The 20,138-nt window shown below is 41.1% G+C and overlaps 1 protein-coding gene across 1 annotated transcript in view; it reads right to left on the bottom strand.

The window, feature by feature from the left end:
- LOC123987081 (laminin subunit beta-3-like) overlaps positions 1-9,216 on the bottom strand; it is a 17,344-nt gene extending 8,128 nt beyond the window's left edge. The window contains exons 1-11 of the mRNA XM_046075691.1: positions 9,077-9,216; positions 8,935-8,983; positions 7,146-7,300; positions 3,134-3,248; positions 2,776-2,849; positions 2,399-2,590; positions 2,153-2,216; positions 1,866-2,056; positions 997-1,129; positions 370-558; positions 104-259 (exon numbers count right to left, since the gene is read on the bottom strand). Of these exons, the coding sequence (XP_045931647.1) occupies positions 104-259; positions 370-558; positions 997-1,129; positions 1,866-2,056; positions 2,153-2,216; positions 2,399-2,590; positions 2,776-2,849; positions 3,134-3,248; positions 7,146-7,300; positions 8,935-8,959 (1,294 nt within the window). The 5' untranslated portion in view covers positions 8,960-8,983; positions 9,077-9,216. The remainder of the gene's footprint in view (positions 1-103; positions 260-369; positions 559-996; positions 1,130-1,865; positions 2,057-2,152; positions 2,217-2,398; positions 2,591-2,775; positions 2,850-3,133; positions 3,249-7,145; positions 7,301-8,934; positions 8,984-9,076) is intronic.
- Positions 9,217-20,138: the final 10,922 nt, after the last annotated feature.

The following is a 20,138-nucleotide window of genomic DNA, read 5'->3' as shown; positions in this document are numbered from 1 at the left end:
TAACATTCATTCCCTGCGACCAAGCTAAGCTGAAAACCGACAGAGCTGAAAAAAGAAGACTGTGGTGTAAGAAAGAATGATGTGAAGGAGTTGGTTGACTCACTGGAGCAGCCCAGAGGGTTGGAGGCGCTCAGGCCATAGTAGCCTCTCTTACAGCGGTCACAGCGGGGACCTTCAACGTTCACTTTACACTGACACGAGCCTGTGCTGTCGTCACAGCGGCCCCCATTCACTGTCCCCTCAGAACTGCAGATACAGCCTAGCGGCAACACAAACTTGGTTATTTCTACGTGAAAATGTCGCTTTTTGAAGTTGAACTTCTTATCCTGCATGTCACAGTTCCTTTCATTTCACCAATAAACCACTTACGCGTGCAAGCATCCGGACGGTCCATGCGGCTGCGGGGGTTTGGCTGGTAACCTGGGGCACACTGATCACACTTGGGTCCTGTGGTGTGGTGCATGCAACCCTCACACACACCTCCACTCCTCCGCCCACTGGCCTCGTACAACGCCTGGTCAAAGTGACAGCGTTGGGCGTGGTTGTTGCACTCACAGCCTGAGGAGACAGCAAAGGGGTTAGTGCACAGTATACACCGTGTGGGTTACTAATTTAAAAAAGGGCATTTCACCTATCCCAAGGACACTTTACAGACAAAAAACAACAAAAGAAAAACTATGATATATAGGTCGGCCAGCACCATGGGTCAATTTAACCTTTACTATAGTTGAGCTCTGACATGATTGAGGCATTAATAATTAATAGTCACTAGTTTTTTTTCCAGAAGAAGTTCAGTTTCAGCTTTACTACCACTTTTTGTAATGTGGGTATTTATTGGTGGCAAATTTTAGAGGCATTATTGCATTCATTAGATATTGTGGCTCACAGAGAAGTGTATTCTGGTATGTATTTTGTCCAAGTCTTTCACACTCAGCTTGGTGTTGCCTTCAGAAATCTGGGTGACACTAGAGGTCAACTTTATTTACTGAGTCTTACGTTTGCAGGTGTGAGTGTTGCCTTCCACTGCAGGTCTCCAGGGCAGATCATTATAGAGATCAGCGCAACGCTCACAGTTCACCCCTGCTGTGTTATGCTGGCAGTCACACTGAGGATTTACCTGAGGATTCACCTGCAAAGAGACACAGAAAAATCAGGCCCATGAAGGGATGTTTAATTAGATTAAAGACTAAGAAATGACTATTCCAAAACGTTTTGGATTCCGTGGAGTAGGTGGCTTCAGCTGGCGGCAGCGAACCACCATTATGGAGACATCTGGTTAAAAAAAGAGTATTATCGGGAGTCACTTGTGGATGTAATTTTGACAGGTGCAATTGCCCCAAAGAAATATGTTGCAGCTACTGCACGGATCCCAAATCTTTTGGTACCTACTAGTCATTTCAATAATAAAATATGTGAAAATAGGGCTCAGGTTTAAAAATATAGAAATGATCCTTTAAAGATCGGAGGAAGGTCAAGAAACAAAACTGTTGCCACCAGTTTATTATCTCTCTCATGTTACCCTGGTGAAGGTTCTCTGCTGAATTTACAGTATCTTTTGAGCCAAATTTGAACATGCATGAGGATCAATGTCAGGGGCGGGTTTTTGGGGCCTTAAGCAGAAAAAGGGCCTCCTGGTCGCAGTGGAGGCTGAATAAAATGCTTATTTAATTTATGCTTCAGGCAGGCTCTGACCAGTATATCGCATTCAGCACAATGTTGTTCAACAGACTGTCTGGTAAGTGTCAGTCTCATATCTGAGCGTCCAGTACAGAGACACTGTAGGTCCAGGATATGTTGAGCCTGGTTTAGGAAAAAACTGGAAGCAATAGGAAAAAAATCAAAATAAATCAAAAGTGCATACATACCTCTATGGTGTTGGACAGTGGGCTGTTGTAGACTTCTGGCAGGCATTGGTTGGCATGTCCATGGCACATACAGCTGCCCATCACTCTCATTTCTTTTAGGGCGTAAAACCTACTGAGAGCTCTGCCTGGTACATGTGGCACATCGCCGAGCTCAGTCAGCCTCACCCTCAGTCCCGTTAACCCAGACACTTCTGTGGATGAGACAGCCGTCAGTCAGCAGGCTGCAAACTTAAACCAGGTCTATACTGCATCTGTCATGATTCGGGAAGTTATTCACAGAGACGCACCTTCAATTTTTTGGCTGTCGGGAGCTGGGACATAAGCATACTGACGCAAAGGACTAAACTGGATCTGGAGAACAGAAATGTGCAAAATGTACATATTTTTATACAGAAGATTTCATAATGTTTGTCTCCATCACAGCATGTTTTTCTCTTATTTCACAAACCAGCACAATACTGTTATCCAATAATAATTAGTCTTGACTGAAGACGAGGTAAAATAGTATCTGACAACAGATTGTTTGTCCTTACTATGTGATCTTGGTAGGGGTTTCCTCCAGTAGGGGGCAGTGTGTAGCAGTATGTTTCATCCAGGGAAAGAGGTGTACTGGTGGGAATGCCAGGAAAAGATCTTTGACAGTCTGTAGCCAAGTAGAGAGCAGGCTGCCACGTCCTGCCGTTATCCAGTGTCTTCTCTATAACAAAGACACTGGGGCGAGGACCCTGCAAAGCAGAAAAGATGAAAAAAGAAAATATTTCTGCTTTAAAATTATTATTGTGTGTGAGGAACATACAAATACAGTTTGTAAGAATGCAAACACACCATATAAGGACTTTCATCAAACTTTAATCTGAAATGATGAGTGAACAGATTCATGGATACTCATGTGATCCAGACTGTATCATACCTTGAAGCTGAGCACTAGGTTGTCAAGCTGGAACAGGTTGTTGAGGTCCAACTGGAGAGTGACTGGATTCACCTCTATAGGACAAACCAGTAAAACAGTATTTCCATCAGGTACACTACATATGACTAAGACTTGCTGTTTTTAACAGGTACAAAAACATACCTTGATTTGACTTCTATTAATTTGGATTTGAGAGATTTGATGTTGACTCTACTGACTGAAAATGGAAGAGCAAATGGAAAGAGCTCGGATAGCTAAATAAATGGCTCTATAGCAAGGTTTACTTTCAAACGTACCAATTCACTCCTGCTTTGCTCTCTCTTTCACACTTTCACTCTCTCTTTCTCTCTTTGCCCACCTTTCCTGGACTGCCACCATCTATCTGGTCCAGAAGTGGACAACACATCCTGGACCGTGTGGGCCAGCTGACCGTTTGGGTTCCTGGAGTCACATGGACAACACTTCATTCTCCTCTAAGGAACAAAGAACACAAAACAAATCAGTAACACTGGACTTTCGTGCAGTTTGTTGCAGTGTAATCTTTGGTAAATGTATGTATGTGTTGTGATTTAAGGATTTTGGTCTTGTTTTCGTTCCGTGTCTTGTGTTGTATTGTTTTGCCTTGTTTATTGTCTTACTTCTTGGTCCTGCATTTCAGTTCTGTGACTTAGTTCTTGATTTATTTTGGATTTGTCTGGTGTTCTGTTTAATCTTAGTTTCAGGTGTCTTGCCCTGCCCTGTTATGTTGTGTTCACTCCCCTGCCTCTGGGTTCTAGTTCTGGGTTCTTGTTTAGGTTTTGTATGTTATGCATGCATGCTGTGGTTTTGTGTTACTTCTGTCGCATGCTTTACTTCCTGGTTTATTTTGTAGTATGTCTAGCTTGTCTGATGTGTCCCTCATGTCTTTCCCCTGTTGACTCCCTCCCTGCTCGTTAGCCCTGTTATTTAATGGCTGTGCTCTGTTCAGTCTGTGTCGAATTCTTGTGGTTGTTGCGTGAAGCTGTCTTGCTCTGTCTTCCTGCGTTCCGTGATCCTACCCTGTGTTTCTGCCTTCGTTTGGGTCTATGTACTCCGTGCCCTTTTTGTTTTTTTGTTCTGGCCACTGCCTGTAGGTGTGCTCGCTTTGTTTTAATAAATCACTGAACTCTGCCTGCTCAGCTCCGGTGTCTTGCGTTCGGGTCCTCAACTTGCTCACGCACACTGCAGCCCCTTACATTAGGGAACTGTGTCGAGTATTTGTCCTGAAACTGACCCATGGACCTAACTTCTAAATTTGTCTCTGCCTCCCTGCTATACCAGGTAGATAAACTGTGCCACTGAGCAGGTCACACATTCACCAGAGGGACAGAAAATCAATATGCCTCAGATGGGAAGCCTGATGACAGTTGTGTTTGGATTGAACTGGTCAACAATTGGGAGGGAAACTTTGCCCCAACGACAGATGGATGAGGAAGGAAACATGTGCTGCCCATGTTTAAACCTGACCATCTTTAGTAAAGTAACATAAAACAAATCCGTGAAATACAACCCTAATTTGTCCACCTGACAACAAAAGTTGGTAAAATTCAGACTCATTCAACAATTGTAGATGTTAAATATAACTTTAAAGATTCAAAATTGATCCAAAGAATGAGGTCTTTAGTGACTGTCTACTGACCCCTGACTCAGTCATAGCACTTGTCTTATGTATGCGCACAAACAAACTCACACCTTTTATCAGTGTATTGAATTATATAAAAGCGAGGAGATAATTCTCACATTTTAATTTTTAGGTGAAATTTACCGTTAATGTTTACAGTAATAGATCTGTTATCCCACCTCTGATGAGCTACATGCTGTTTATGAAGTCACCCAGTATGTTTGTGAATGTATGTACTCGCAAAATTCCCCACACAAGTGCTCAAATCACTGACAACTCGGCAGCTGCTTTCACCAGTCAATATTTATTAGCTCCCCCTCCACACAGGGTACTCTGGGCATGGCTGCCAGTCTGGCACACACACCATGTCTGCTTTCCCTGAAGGGAAAAGGGTTGCTGATTGTTACAACATAAAGGCCTTGATAATGTTTCTTCTCCAGCTATGTGTCTCAACATGCTCACCCACATCAGGATGCAAATTTACAAAAGAAATTGTAACTGCACTATGGACAGGGCAGAGGTCAGGTCTTGGCTAAAAGGCCATATTACTCTGCAAAGTCCTATTACAAACTAAAGTGAAGCACATCTTTAAACATGAAATTGTTTCCAGTTTCCTTTCATTTCGATAAAGTTGGGGGACTTCACAAAAGTGCTGGATCCTACAGTTTCAATAATTCACACCTACCTACCTAGCAACACCTACCTGCCAACCTGCATGCAATCTGCCCGTGCACTCATGACTCGCATGAACGTGTGTTTTGGGGACCTGGCTTTAAAGGGAGTCCTGAATTGGATACTTTCAAAAGCTACCAGTCTCTTGACAGTTTCTCCAACATTGCCTGCCCTAGTCTAAATACCCAATATGTGCTTGTTAAACTGTTGACATTAGCTCTCTGCAACAAAAAAGGAACAGCAAAGCTCCATTTTAAAACTGTTTCCACAAGCACAAGTGTAAACTGTTAAAATATGATGACTGCCATTAATGCCATGAATCATTCAGCAATGACCACATTAGCTCACTTCATCTTCAGTGCATTCCATTTTAAATGTGTTTATCTTTTTCTCATTGCAAAAGTCAATCTTATCTAATCTCAGGGGACAAAGATTGAACCCACTCAAAAACTTGGGTGTGTTTATGTCAGTTTTACCACTACTTCACCTCAGTTACCCCAGTACAACACGAGATTCTTCTTAACTTTGTATGTTTAGATTATAAGTGATTCAGTGTGGGAGCTTTTTTCTACAATGGTCAGGGGCTTCTGGCACTGCGGTGTGTCACTTCCAGCACACTTGCAAACACACCCCGATTGCATTTAGTCATTGCCAGCTGACATCAACTGAACATGTATTTCCTCCTCAGTCAGGATATACAGTCTGTAGTGGACATTATGATAAAATTAGTTAGTTAGTAGAAGTTACTATTTAAAGATTCAAGGACATGGTAACTCTAGACTGATCAACACTACAGCAGGTCTGCTAAAGAGGCTTGGATTATAATTTCTTCATTTGATTTTTTCACTTACTTGTTACAGAATCTGACAATATGATGAAGCATACCCAACAAGATCTGATTTGTTCTCTACGATGGCTTTGACGGCTCTCGTCTTTGTTGGTAGTCATGCATGCGGTTGTGTTTGATTCTATGTGTCAGCTCTGAGATAAAGCTGACTGTTCCTGCCCCTCCCTGTCTGGACAAGGTGCGGTGCAGGTAAGAAATAAATAAATAAGGGAAAGCGTTGATCTCTGACAGCCTGAGGCAGATACAACACAGTGCACATATGCTGGAAGCTATGAAGGGAATGCAACATCAACCCACCCATGATCCTGTCTGTCTCCCAGTGCTCTTTTGGGTTAAATTGTCATTTGTTAGTTTTAGGTTATCTTATAGAAGACCACAATGAAAATCACTGAAAGTTGGAATACACCTTTTTTTTTTAAAGAGGACATTTTCCACTTGTTTCAGTGGATTTTATAAAAACTAGCTTCAGTATGATACCTGAAAATAGTTGATCTGTATTTCAAATACACACATTAGAGACACTTTTCTACCTTTCCTTAGCAAATAAAAAAATTGCAACATTACAGGCTTGACTCTTGCACACTACATGTCCTCTGCTCTGGACAGTTAATGTCTTGTTTCAAAATCAGCATTTGAATCAGACAAACGGGCTGCTGAGTCCAGACGTTGGTCAAAGAGTACAGTTGCAACATGATGCTCTGGCACTGAAATCAGACTGTTTCACAAATGGACAGCAGGCAGTCTGGCCAAAATCAACACAGCTTCCATCCCGCACATTCGTCTGTTCACCATGACCTCGGCATCACTACCCTCCTGACGGTACAAAACCCACGTAGAGACCCATGCATGGCATAGGTGAACACAGATGGCTGAGGGAGTCACTGTGTATGGGTTTTTATAAGGCCAGTATCCATATTTTAGCATTAAAGCTGCTGCTGCTGCTTATGCTTTTGCTTTCTCTGCCTCACAAACTGTAGCTTGCATTTGAGTTTGTTATTTCCCCCCATATTTCCAACTGAACAGCTCATCCGACAAACTTTCATCTGCAGAGAAGTCTCCTTTGATCAAGATGATTTACTAAGATTTGATCACAGTGGTTTTCTAGAGGTTGATACTCATATGCTGCGAAAGTGCGAAACACAAACTTGCATCTCAAAACATCTTTGATCTGCAGAGATGAAATGTCCTTTAAACACAGAACTGTTCCCTTACCTGTTGGTAGGGGGTACAGTACACCTCGGAGCCTGTGAGACCGCAGGTTGAGGAGGCATGGAGCTGGTGAGCCCTCCCCAGGAGCAGGTCATTGATGGGTGGGTAACAAGCCCCCTGAGAGCAGTCCGTCTGGGCCTGTGATACTGCAGCTATGGCTGTTAGGAGGAAGGCAGCACAATATTAAATATAATGTCACAACGTGTTAGAAGTATTTACTAAATAAGCATTTTCTAAAAATATATCCCAGTTCACATTCAACACTAACATTTGTCATTACATACAAGCGCAATCCAAAACAGGAAAGAAGGGCCAATTCTGTAATAATGGTCTGGAAAAGGGAAGTTCAGATCGAATTTTTCCAGCACTTGAACCACAGTGCATGCAAACATTTTTTCCTATGTTAGATGAACACAAAATGTGTGTTTCTGATGACATTTGTATAGCATGTTGTAAACCTAAAACACACAATGATATTTTTGAAATCTTGTGTATTCTAATTCAAATTAGCTAGCTAGTAACCAGATATAGGTAGATAGGTATATGTTAATGATCTCATGAGACCATCGAGCCAATACCACCTTAAAAATATGTGCAATATCAGAGTAAGAAATCAGTTGCTACTTAATCAGTAAAGCCCCATTCATCTAGTAAGTTTTGGCTCCTGCAGCTGGACTCCATAGTTAGAGAAATGTGAACACATTGCTGTGATATAACTGTCCACTAACATGAATGTTTCTCTCCATCAGTGGGATGGAATTTGCCTTTTCACAAAATATTACAGTAACCATTGTCTAAATGTACTTGATAACACAATTAAACCATATGCTGTAGATAGCACATAGCATATGATCAAGCTATACTGACAACAGATGGGATTGTAATTAATGTTGATGATTCCAGTTTGTCTACTTGTTAAAAGTAAACCTTGAGTATTCATGGACAGAGGCAGTTCCTCCCAGATTATTACGCTCACCTTAATCATATGAAACTTTTACTAAAGCATCTTTAAACTTAACCTAAGCACAAACATGGCAGTTTTTAATCTTTTGCCTAAACCCAATGTAGACTGATTAACCTTCATCCATCCATCCATCATCAACCGCTTATCCTGCGTACAGGGTCGCGGGGGGCTGGAGCCAATCCCAGCTGACATGGGGCGCAAGGCGGGGTACACCCTGGACAGGTCGCCAATCTGATTAACCTCTATCAGCTATTTATTTATAAGAGTTTAATCAAGCTCAAGTCTCATTGTTATATCACACCAGAAGAAGCCCAAAGATGGTACTCACAAAAGATTCCTCCTTGTGTTTTAGACAAAGTCCTAGCATCTACAATTTTTAGATATGTGATTTGAAAACTGATTAACACCCACTTAATATTTTGTTTATTTATATTAGTTTAAACAAAATCCAAGTATTTTTCCTAAAGCTCTTATACGGGTGGAAGATCCCGAAGCAGACGCAGACTAGTGAAATCCTTTCAGGGTTAATAGCTCTTAAAACATGTGCCATCATGACCAGAAAGTATGCAGGTTTCTATTCCAACCAATCAGCAGCTCTTTTCCGGTAAGTTCCTGCTCTCCTGCTAGATAACGGAGTGGTCAGTGTAATCATCTGCTGTGTTCCGCTGGATTGAAAACCTGCATACTGTCAAATCCCAATGATTCATGAATGTAAACATCTGGTCTGAAAAAGTTTAAAGTGAAAGTTGCAGGACAAAAGCTGTGAAACCGAACGACGACACAACATTTAAAAAATTTAAGCAAAAGACAAAAAGAAGGAAATCTTACCAGCTAGAAGTAAAAGTGTTCTCATGTCCTGTTCCTCTTATGAAAAAGTCTGGAACAGGTGAGAAAACAAAATACATCAGCAAGCAGAAACAATGAAACACAATCAAAGTCAGCTGAATGTATTTCTCAATGTGAAACTCACCTGGAGTCTGTTCTCTGTCAGCTCTGTTATCTGCTGCATTGAAGTGAGTGTGCTGCCAGACTGCGGCTTTATAAACACTGTCCCACCTGGATGGTATGATGCAGTGTGTGTCAGAGTCACACCCTTCACCTCCACTCCCTTCACTCCATGAATCAACACGCAGGCAGACACAGAGTCAACACAAAGACACCAAGGAGCCCCAAACAAACTTAAACAAAGACTGAACTAGTCGTAATAAAACATTTTTGTGACCTCAAATAAAAAACTTAAACTGAGCTCAAATGATCCCATCATGTCATCAAGAACTAATTTAAAAAAACATCACCTGAAGATTTGTCTCTTGTTAATGTTCTGGCTAATGTGTAACTCCATCATCAGGTCAAACTTTTTATTTGTCCAGTAGTTTGGTTTATGATCAAATACCTGCAAAACTAATGACATTCCCATCAGCCTCAGCTGTATTTTGTGTTAATTACTAATTTGCAAATGTCAGCTTGCTAACATTTCAAACTACGGTTCAACATGGTTAACACTATAGCTGCTAAAAATCAGTATGTTAGCATTGGCATTGTGAACGTTTTAGCATTTTACCATTTAGCTCAAAGCCCCACTGTGACTGTGTGAAGTACAGCCTCGCAGAGCTGCTAGCTTGACAAAGTAAAGTATACTCAAAGCAGACAGTAGGTATACTAAATGCAGTCAATTTTTAAGTGTGCTGATGAACACAATTCTCCCACAATGCAAAGCACAAAGGAAATAATTGTGGGTGGTGGTGAAACAGCTCCAAAAATCTTTTTTAAAAAAACTAAAGTTTTAAATCTTAGGGGAAAACATTCTAAAATTGAATTGGCAGTAGCTTTCCAAAGCTGAAGTTTAATTGACTGATGTCACACATATTGTATCATTTTCAAATGGTAAAGCATATTTATATTGTTGTATACTAACTGCTAAAACAGTATATGACAAGTAGTATGTTGTACATAGTGTTTAGAATTGGTATGATGGATTTGGTAGCAGCTTTAGCCTTTTAAACTAAATGCTACATGCAATTTAAAAAAATGTAATTATTTGTGATTGTACTCATGGACAAAATACCTTTCGTGTGCACAAATAAAATAGCTGCCATGTACTTGTTTATACCTTTAAAAAGTACATGAAAAAAGTCCTACATACATTAGTTTGTTAACATGTAAAGCCTATAGGCTAAACCTATAAACATTTCCTATAGGCTTCTATAAGAAAGTTGCACCACTAACAAAACCATTAAAACTAGAGTCAAATATTGAATGAAAGTTAAGCTAACAAAGTCACACTGAAAACAATGTCATAATTAAATAAATGGGGGGAAGGGGCTGATAAAATGCAACATCAGGCTTCACACATCTTGTGTCATTCACACAAAATAGCATAGTACATAAACAAATATTTTCATTTCTTGTGTACTGTGTGTGTAACTGCGAAAATCGACAACATATGTGCACAGTCCAAAATTGGACACAGTGTATGTTTGGTTGACAATCTTTCCACCGTAGCAGACAAAGACTGGAATTCCTTAAATCTCATCTTTAAAACAAGCCTGTGTCGCTAAAGTCCAACCATGTCATATTATACATGTATAGTATGTCCCGAGACATAATGCAGAATTAAATTGATTGATCTGTAAATATTTCATTATTCATTTATTATAAAAATGCATTACGCAACACTATTTAGTGTTCTTTTCCAACCAGAAAATAACACAGCTCTGGGGTTGAAATATTGTCACACAGATATACTCACGCTTTCCTCCCCAGCCACAATACCTGCCGGCAGCGTTTCAGCTTTGCCGAGCTGTGTGGTAACCGGGAAAGAGTCCTGCTGATGATCACCTGTGTGTAAGGAATTGTAGCCCGAGGGCCAGCTGAACACACACATTATGTTTTTCTCCATTCTCCGCAGACACACTGACTAAGTACAAGTACAGGGTGTGTCTTCTGACTCAACTAACACACACATAGGCTACTGTGCACTTTGTGTACCTGTATGTAACTTCAGACATGTACCGTCACGCCATCAGTGGCTCTCAATAGTAGCTGTAGCTGTGATTTATTTCTTGGTAACAGTCTGGGGTTTCTGGGGTTCTTTCAAACCTGGCACTTGGTCAGTGACATGAAGCAAAGACTGCTTTATTGGAGTAACTGGTGTCATGTTGGAAGGTGGTGAACATCACAGAAGAGCAAGAGAGAAACCCCACCTCGGCAGATCACTGTGCTGTTCACACTACACAACTTGCGGTCTTCTGACGGGGGTCTTGAAGTCCTTGCGGCGTTCACACTAAATGAGTGATCGATGACAGGGGGTCACACACTACACGAGCTGACAGCGGCTGTGTCACCTGACGGTGGTCTCCAAACGACATTTTGTCAAGAGAGAGAAAAGTGGCACGGGAAATGACGCAAACTACACAAGAAACAGCTGTTGTTTGTTATTATTAAGATAAAAATTAAAAGACAAAGAATCTGGGTGAAAGAATGTATTAGCGGACGCAGGTAGCAGGGATTGTCTGTGTTACAGAGAGAGCTGGAGCGGAGTAAAAAGTAGCTGTTTGCTCTCATTGGCTGGATGTTGCGTCAGCCGACTCCTCCAGATATTTGCCATGCTATCTGGCTGGCGTCAGCGATGCTTCGGGGAGCTATTTGATGCGTCGCTGAGTAGTTCACACATGATCGCTGATTTAGCTCAGCGACTGGAAATTGGGCTTAAAATCATGTAGTGTGAACTAGGTTTAAGACAGTGGGAAAAAGACGCTAGTCCTTAAAGTAACCTTTTAAATTAACTTCTGCATGCCTTTAAGATGTCTGCATTAAAGGTTGTTAGTGTATAGTGGGTATAAGATACAGACTCACTCGATTTAGATGCAGATATACATATAGATCGTTGATTTCAGGAAAAAGGAGATAAAGATACACACTCCTGTCTACATCAGTGGAGCTGAGGTGGAGCAGGTCAACAGTTTCAGGTTCCTGGGAATCTCAGAGAACCTGACATGGTCGTCTCACATCTCCACGCTGGTGAAGAAAGATTTAAAAATATGCCTTTATTTCTTAAGGAAGCTTTAGAAGACCAAATTCCAGTGCCAAGTTCTTGTCAGCTTCTACAGAGGAGCAGTAGAAAGCATCCTGACTGGAAACATCACTAACTGGCATGGGATGTGCACGGCCCAGGACCAGAGGGCTCTGCAGCGGGTGATTCAAACTGTTCAGAAGATCATTGGTACCCATCTCCTGAGCATCAGTGATATCGGTGAGGTGCCTGCAGAGCCCAAAGGATACTAAAGGACAGTACCCACCCAGCCACAGCCTGTTCACCCTGCTGCCTTCTGGGAAGAGATATAGAAGTTTCTGCTGCAGCACCACCAGACTGCAGAGCAGCTTTTTCCCCCAAGCTATCAGACTTTTAAACTCAAATTCATCCTCAGCACTGCTCCATTGAATGTAGTTTATTTCTGTTTACCATTTTTATAATTGTTTTTATATGAATGTATATTGTCTGCTCTGTAGCAGAAGGGATTTACAAACTCACTTTCACTCTATAACCAGTTGTATTGTGAGAAATAAAACAACCTTGTAGCTTGATTAACTAAAATATGGATTACAGACACACACACACATGCACATTATTAATTGTATTAGGCACACCTGTGCAATGTAATGCATGCCTAGGCAAGATTGTTTCCAGGGACTGGTAGCATCTGGCAAGGTCAAAACAAATCAAAATTTTTGTGCTAGTAACCATTATAGATATCACAAACAACAAAGAAATTGTGTCATGTATATTCACCCTGAAATCATTACTTTGTGGTGTGTTTGATGCTGCTTCAGCTACTTCAACAGTTGAGGGCACACATTAGGCACTCACACCTAGATACAAACTGCAATGTACATTCAACAAAATGACTGGCAGAGTGCGAGAGCGAACAAGAGATGGGTTAGCTGGATATTTATGGAAGTAGGGGAGTGGCATGATTGGTGTGTGCTCCTGCTCCTGAAACTCTGCTGGTAGCTCCCTTAGTTACCAAGTAGGGGTGGGCGATAGGGCAAAAATATCATATCATGATTTATTTCAGGCAGGATCACGATTCACGATCTTATCATGATTAATTTTCATGTTGGTTTTTAAGAAAAAGTTATTGGTTTGTTGGTTTAATAGATAAAAATAACACTACTTTATTGATTGTTTACAACGTTGACTAATGATTCATCCAAACAACAAAGAACTGATTCATTTTGTTCTTATAACATTGCTTGCTAGTCCCATTAACTGTTTCAGATTACATTATCCTCTGCAGAACAAATCTGACAAACTACTATTGTGTTGTCAATATCAACCAGTGTTGTTTTTGCATTTACTTTCTTAATGTGTGCCTGAAACACTTCCTGACTACAGACAAACAAACCTAGCTCATAATGACTTAATTACTTGCTTACTGCTTGCAGGTCTTTGTACTATGCAAGAGTGCATTTGCATTCCAGATAATGACCTAAGGTAAAGAACTTCTGACAAGGACTCTTATTGTATACAAATAACAATACCACTTTTACCACAAACTCACACGCTCAGACCAAAGGCTTAAGGTGGCTTTTCTCTGCGTCTAGGGGCTCCCTCCGAAACTTCTTTCAAACAATAAGATTAAAATAAGGAGACTTACACATGCTTATTCACCACTTCTTGACCTAGTTGCACTTCCTTGTTTGAAAGAAAAAGCAGACATTGTTTTTAGTGGCTAATACAAGAAATGACACAGACACAGTGATAAGAGGTGGGTAATAAACGTTACTGATTAAGAGCAACAGATGACACTAATGTAGGTAATGGCAATCCCCTAAAAACTGCAGCCTACCTGAGACAGGAGTTTTGAAGCTAATACCAATATCTATATTAGATAGTTAAAAATAAATCTGATGAAGACATATCAACCTGTGATTCCCCATAAACACATAGCGCAGGAAAATACTTTTGGCAAATTTGGTGATAGGCTTATTGGCCTACAGGTTCTGACCTCATCACTGCTACAAGGACACACAAAGATCAGCAGAGCAGAGACTGAGGAGTAACAGCATAGACTCAGAACATAGTTTCCATTCCAATAGGGTGGCGTTACTTTTGTTAACAAAAACTGTGATAAAACACATTTATCATCAACCTTTTTTTTCCAATGACAGGACATTGACTGGATGAAACTCAATTAAACAATAACTGTGTGACCAAAAAAACTGAGAAAAACAGAAAACAAATCTATTTTCATTTGAGGGCTTCATATTTCTCTTCCTGCATCCCCGAGTCATCCTCCATGTGGCTGTGCACACGAGCAGCACATTGCTAACAGTGCTATAGCCTGGAGCTAACTTTACCCTACAGCTGAAATTATATACAGTGGTGGGAAAGAAACATAAACGTGGTGACCAACTTCTTACAACTAGTGGAACCCATTTGAAATTTGTTCTTGATCTATTTTGTCAACTACAAAAGATCAAACAGACATTGGTTGAAGATAATATTAGTTAATCACCATACCTATATCTGAGAACATGACTGCCACATATACATATAAAATATGCATTAACGTGATCATTGGCATTTTCTCCAATCATATAATTACTAGAACTTAAGTAAGCAGATTAGTAAAAGAATGGCAATGACTGCTGGATACGAAAAAGAAAAGTGTAGTTGAAACAGCCTACTAAAGTATTATGATAATAAAGGAAATTTAGTTCAGAATAACAGGCTGAAGACACTTTGTGGCAGGAACAAAACTAGAAAATTTATGACTTCTGATAAGGTTTGCTAATTTATTGAAACATAGAAGTAGAGATTGATAGGCAGCAATGTGAGGTATTATTTATGAAGGATTTAAGTTGGAGAAGGGATTGAGAGCCATCAATTTTGTTTTGGATGTGAGGAAATTTATTTGATATTTGAATAGTTTGTATGTAGTATGAATTCAGTCACTGAAGTTAGTTATTTGTTAGTAAGCTCTGCTTTGATTATTTTTCATTTGAATAGCTCCTTGAGATTAAAGACAAAGTTTTTTCAATTAATTGTTTCATTCTAGTTTCTTGGTTGTATGGCCTGACAACTAACTGTCTTCTTCTTTTTCGAGGTGTCAAGGCCGTCCAAATTCTAAAGTGAGTGTGCGATGGCTGTCCTGGGAGGCACACAGCAGATGAAATTAAAGGGTAAAGAGCACAAAAAAGAGAAATTAACTGCAAAGGAGGGAGCTGTGGCAGCAACATATGTGGTAACAGCACAACTAAGAAATTAAAGATAAAATAAAAGACGTCAGATAAGAGATGGAGAAAGCTCAGAATAAAGGGAAAATAGGGAGAAACAGTTTGACCAACAGGTAGATAATATTGACATACGATATAGTCGTTAGTGAGGGAAAAGTAGTCACTGAGATGGAATAATGAAAGAGCCCACCGTGTTAGATAAGGTCTAAATAGATATACCCCCAGAAGAAGAAACGTATACAGCAAGTGGAAGAAAGATATAAGTAAGTGCATTTAAGGGCCAGTACAGGCAGAAGAAGAAGGAAAAAAAGAATTAGGGTCTTTAAATGGTTCAGTTAGGATAACAAGGAGAGATGGAAAAAGAGAGGCTATAATAGATAGGGAGGAGATGAGAGCTAGATTTGAATAGGAAAAAAACAACAACTCCCAAACAAAGAAGTGAAAAGTTAAAACAGGTGGCAGAAAGACAAAAGATCTGCCTACAGACCAAGGCACCTGCAGAGCACAACGAACCATGAGACATGACGACAGCGAGACAGAGCTACAATGGACAAGATGGCAGCTCTGAAGTATTATGCGAGGAGAAGAGAGAGAGCAGCTTCAAAATGGACACAGCAGAATCTGACTGTGAGGAAGAGAGGGAGGGCCACAAACGAGCGGTGATACAGAAGGCGTTCCACAGAGAGGCGTGCCAACCTGATGCATCACAGGCCCAAGCCCACCTCCACTGACGTCAGCGTCTTCCTTATGCTGAGGACACAGCCAGTCAGACCACCCCTACCATCTACAGTTGAATCACAAAAAGGACAACACCACCTTGTGAACCTAACAGCACAAAGTTTAAAAAGGTCAAGAAGGCTTTACAGTGAAAATGAACTTCGGCCAAAATGCTCTCACATGAGACTGAGTGCTGACAGAGACACCACCAAGGAAGAGCTCTCTGTCTCACCATGATCAACATTACAAATAGTCAGACTGTCAGAGGCCTTGAAAACTGCAACATCTGCTGAAAAAGAACTGTTTGAAGACTGACCCCAAAAGAGTTTGGGAGTAGGAGTGTTGATAATTTGTAGGAGAAGAAAAAATAGAAAGATAGGGGAAGAAAGAAGAAAATAGGGACTGATGTTAAATCCAAAAAAAGACAGACAAAGAATAAGGTTAGCTCAGGATCTATAAAATAGCAAGATATGTCATTAATAATTGATTCATTAACACAAATATACTGAGTTAATAACTTTGGTGTCCTACTCTCCTCCAGCAGCCACCTGTTACTGAATTTCAGCAAAAAGGGATCAGAATATCAGGCATTCCTTGTGTTTTTAAACAGAGTTTTAGGAAAAGGGGATTTAGTGGGATTATTTTATAATATAAATGTTTTGAGATCACTGTCTGCTCTGGATTTGTGCAGAGGAACAGCCAGCGCAGAGCTCCTCGGTGTAGCAGATATAATGACAGGCAGCCTTTCAGGCTTGATTTTAAGGATGAAAGGAGAAGTCTCATTGAAGCCTTTATAAAGCAATTTCAGCAGCACATTGCTACTGTATGCTTAAATTAGATGATTGTGAGTATTAAATCATGATTGACCTTTGTCATGTATTCCACAGGAACAACCAAGCAACTGTAATAATAACCTGAGACACATGTGTGATGCTGAACACCTTAGTTAAGTTAATTTATGTTTTCTTTCTGTTTTTGTTGAACATCTGTGTTAATCTATGTTTTCTGTCTGTTTTTGTAGGTAGTATTAGTAAACTAGTGTGGAAGAATTTTAGTGCACTAATGAATAATGTGTTATTTGAGAGTGTTATTTCAAGATTTACTATTTGCACGTCCAATAGCAATGTAATTCAATACACAGATAAACAAGAGGTTAGAAGGGTTAAACTGCAAGCAAATGGAATATCTAGGAAGCAAACTCATGTTGAAAAAGATATTTTCCTCACAGACAGAGACGATAGTTAAAGTTTCCAAACTACAAACAGTAGGATAAAGCTATCTTATTGGTCATAGAAAGATACAGTTGCAAGCAAGGTAAATAATCCTTCACAGCCACTCAAAGACCAGAGGAGGCCACTCTCCTATGGTGTCTCGTGAGGCAGACGCAGCAGCAGGCAAAATCCCCCAAGCGCGACCTGCACCACCACAGAGACAACTTTGACTATCACCAGGTATGAGTCCAAGTGAACCAGCAAAGGGAAGAACAAGACTGAAACTACAAATGACCTTGACCTTGACCTTGACTGAGCGCCCTCAAATTGGTACCCAGTCTGTTCCCCAAGAAACCTGAATGCCAAAAAGAGTTCCACAGTACAACAGGCAACTTTCAAAATGGACGTCATACATTTTACGTTTATCGGACATTTTGCACCATTCTGAAGTGTCACGTGAATGATTGTCAGACGTCTCGGGTTACATGTGTAGCCCTTGTTCCCCGAGAAGGGGAACGAGACACTGCGTCGGTGACGACACTATGGGAACGCCCCTGGGCGTGGCAGGGCTGAAATCATGAATGAAACTACTCCATTCCTATTGGAATTGCTAGAACGGTAGCGTGTGACGGCATAACTGGAGGCGTATATAAGCACGCCGGCATGCAGGACACATTAGCTCTTTGCTATAAAGCAAGGCACTCCAGGAGGGGTGAGGTGTGGCGGACCGACGCAGTCTCTTGTTCCCCTTCTCGTGGAACAAGGGTTATGTAAGTAACCCGAGACGTTCCCCTTCGAGGGAAAGTGTTTCACAGTGATGGTGCGGCCTAGCTTCACTCTGGTCACTGAGGACAAAATGGACCCGACGTGTGCAGGAGACAGGTGGGCCCGCGTCGTCGTTGAGTCCCACACCACCCCTAGGAACGTAGTCTGTTGGGCGGGCGTCAGCACGCTCTTCTTCGCGTTGAGCCGCAGCTCCAAACGCTGAAGGTGGGCGAGGACAACATCTCAATGCTGAACCGCTAACTCTCGAGACTGAGCCAGAATGAGCCAGTCGTCAATGTAGTTCAGTATGCGGATGCCCTGGAGCCTCATCGGGGCCAGAGCTGCATCTATGCACTTGGTGAACGTGCGAGGGGAGAGTGCTAGGCCGAATGGCTGGAACGCCGCGCCCCCGAAGGCGAACCTCAGGAACTTCCTGTGAGAGGGACGGACGGAGAAATATGCGTCTCGCAGACCTATCGTGACAAACCAATCCTCGGATTGGATGTGACTGACGATGGCGGGGATGGCGGGGATGGCGAGCATCTTGAACCCGAATCTCCTCAGAGATTGGTTCAGGGACCGCAGATCTAAAATCGGACGCACCCCTCCATCCTTTTTGGGAACTATGAAGTACCAGCTGTAGAACCCGGACTCCCTGACTGGCGGGGAAATAAGTTCTACGGCCCCCTTTTCCAGCAGATTGTGAACTTCTTGTCCCAACACCTGGCTCTGCCCCGAGTGCACCGCAGTCCAGACCACCCCATTGAATCTGGGGGCCCCCTCGAGAGCTGCCTGGGCATGCGGCGGAGTTCCCTCAAAGGGGAACCCTATTACGGTGTGAGGAACGCATATGAATAGCCCGTCAGTCAGTCAGTCAGTTTTCTGTCAATCAGTGGCAGCTCAAGAACTGAAAACGTTAAGCTGTATTCCGTGGTGATATCAGCGAATTGTTGCCGCTTGTACCAATGGTTTACCTTTAATCCAACCTGACTGAACACCTATATTATTATAAAATTATACGGAGAACCAAACTTCCTGCCAGACACCTCCGATCACCGGCTGGTAAGATGCTGGTTGGCTCTGGCCAACATCACCTACATGCTGCCCGGCGGCCCGCAGTTGCGTTCAGGGCCTGATAAAACGTGACTTTCTGAAATGGACAGATGACGAGAAGTCGGCCTGTCACAAAGTACTGTAATTAAGTTAACGTTTTGGCCCTTTCCAGGTTTCACACTGTTTTAGCTCAGATATTTGTTTAATGAACAAAATTGACATACAAGAGGTAAAAATCACAACTTACATCCCTGATTCTATAAACAAAAAGAAACCTGTAACTCACTCATCAGAAGTTCACTCTACGGGCCTTTTCCTAATAACGTCAAAACGATGCAAGAAATATGATGTGAGGATATTCAAGCACGTTATCATGCATGACAGGGAAAAGATCACTGGACAAACAGATTTCCCAATTCTGAGCAAGCCATGTTACTTTTTAGAATAAAACAACCAAAGCTGCAGGTAGAAATAATATTTAATTTGATAAAATGGTAATTTTTGGAACATTACAATTACAGTAAAACACTAAATAATTATTATAAATGAAAATAGGGTAACCTTGAACATGAATTCATTCACTTCATTAATAATTTGTTTATTTTTCACAAGACAATAAATTGTTTCAATTCTTTTGGTGTTATTGGAATACATAACACTTCACATAAATCTTCACACTAAACTGTGATCTATCAGCATACAACAAACTAATAGAATGGAGAGTTATTAGATGAGGAGCCTACCATCAAAACTATGAAGTTACTCTTTAAGGCACTTTTTTCATAGTGATCAATTTTGAGACTTTGGTCTATTTTGCTTCCATGTCTTCTTTAACTCTAATGGAAATAAGAACAAGAATACACCTTTAGAAAGTGTTGGTTTTAAGCCTAATACCGTCTGTCTGTTTACATCTGTAGATTTCTTCTATATTAACCAAAACAAGCTAATCTGCATATTTATACAGCACATTTCCGAGGAAAATATGATGATGATGTAATTCATTAACTGGAGAAGTTCTGTGGTGATATGCTTTAGTTATTATCCCAT

Source organism: Micropterus dolomieu, linkage group LG18 (assembly GCF_021292245.1).
Source record: "Micropterus dolomieu isolate WLL.071019.BEF.003 ecotype Adirondacks linkage group LG18, ASM2129224v1, whole genome shotgun sequence".
Lineage (NCBI taxonomy): Eukaryota > Metazoa > Chordata > Actinopteri > Centrarchiformes > Centrarchidae > Micropterus > Micropterus dolomieu.
The sequence above is the reverse complement of the archived record's forward strand: the minus strand, read 5'-3'. Positions and strand labels throughout refer to the sequence as shown.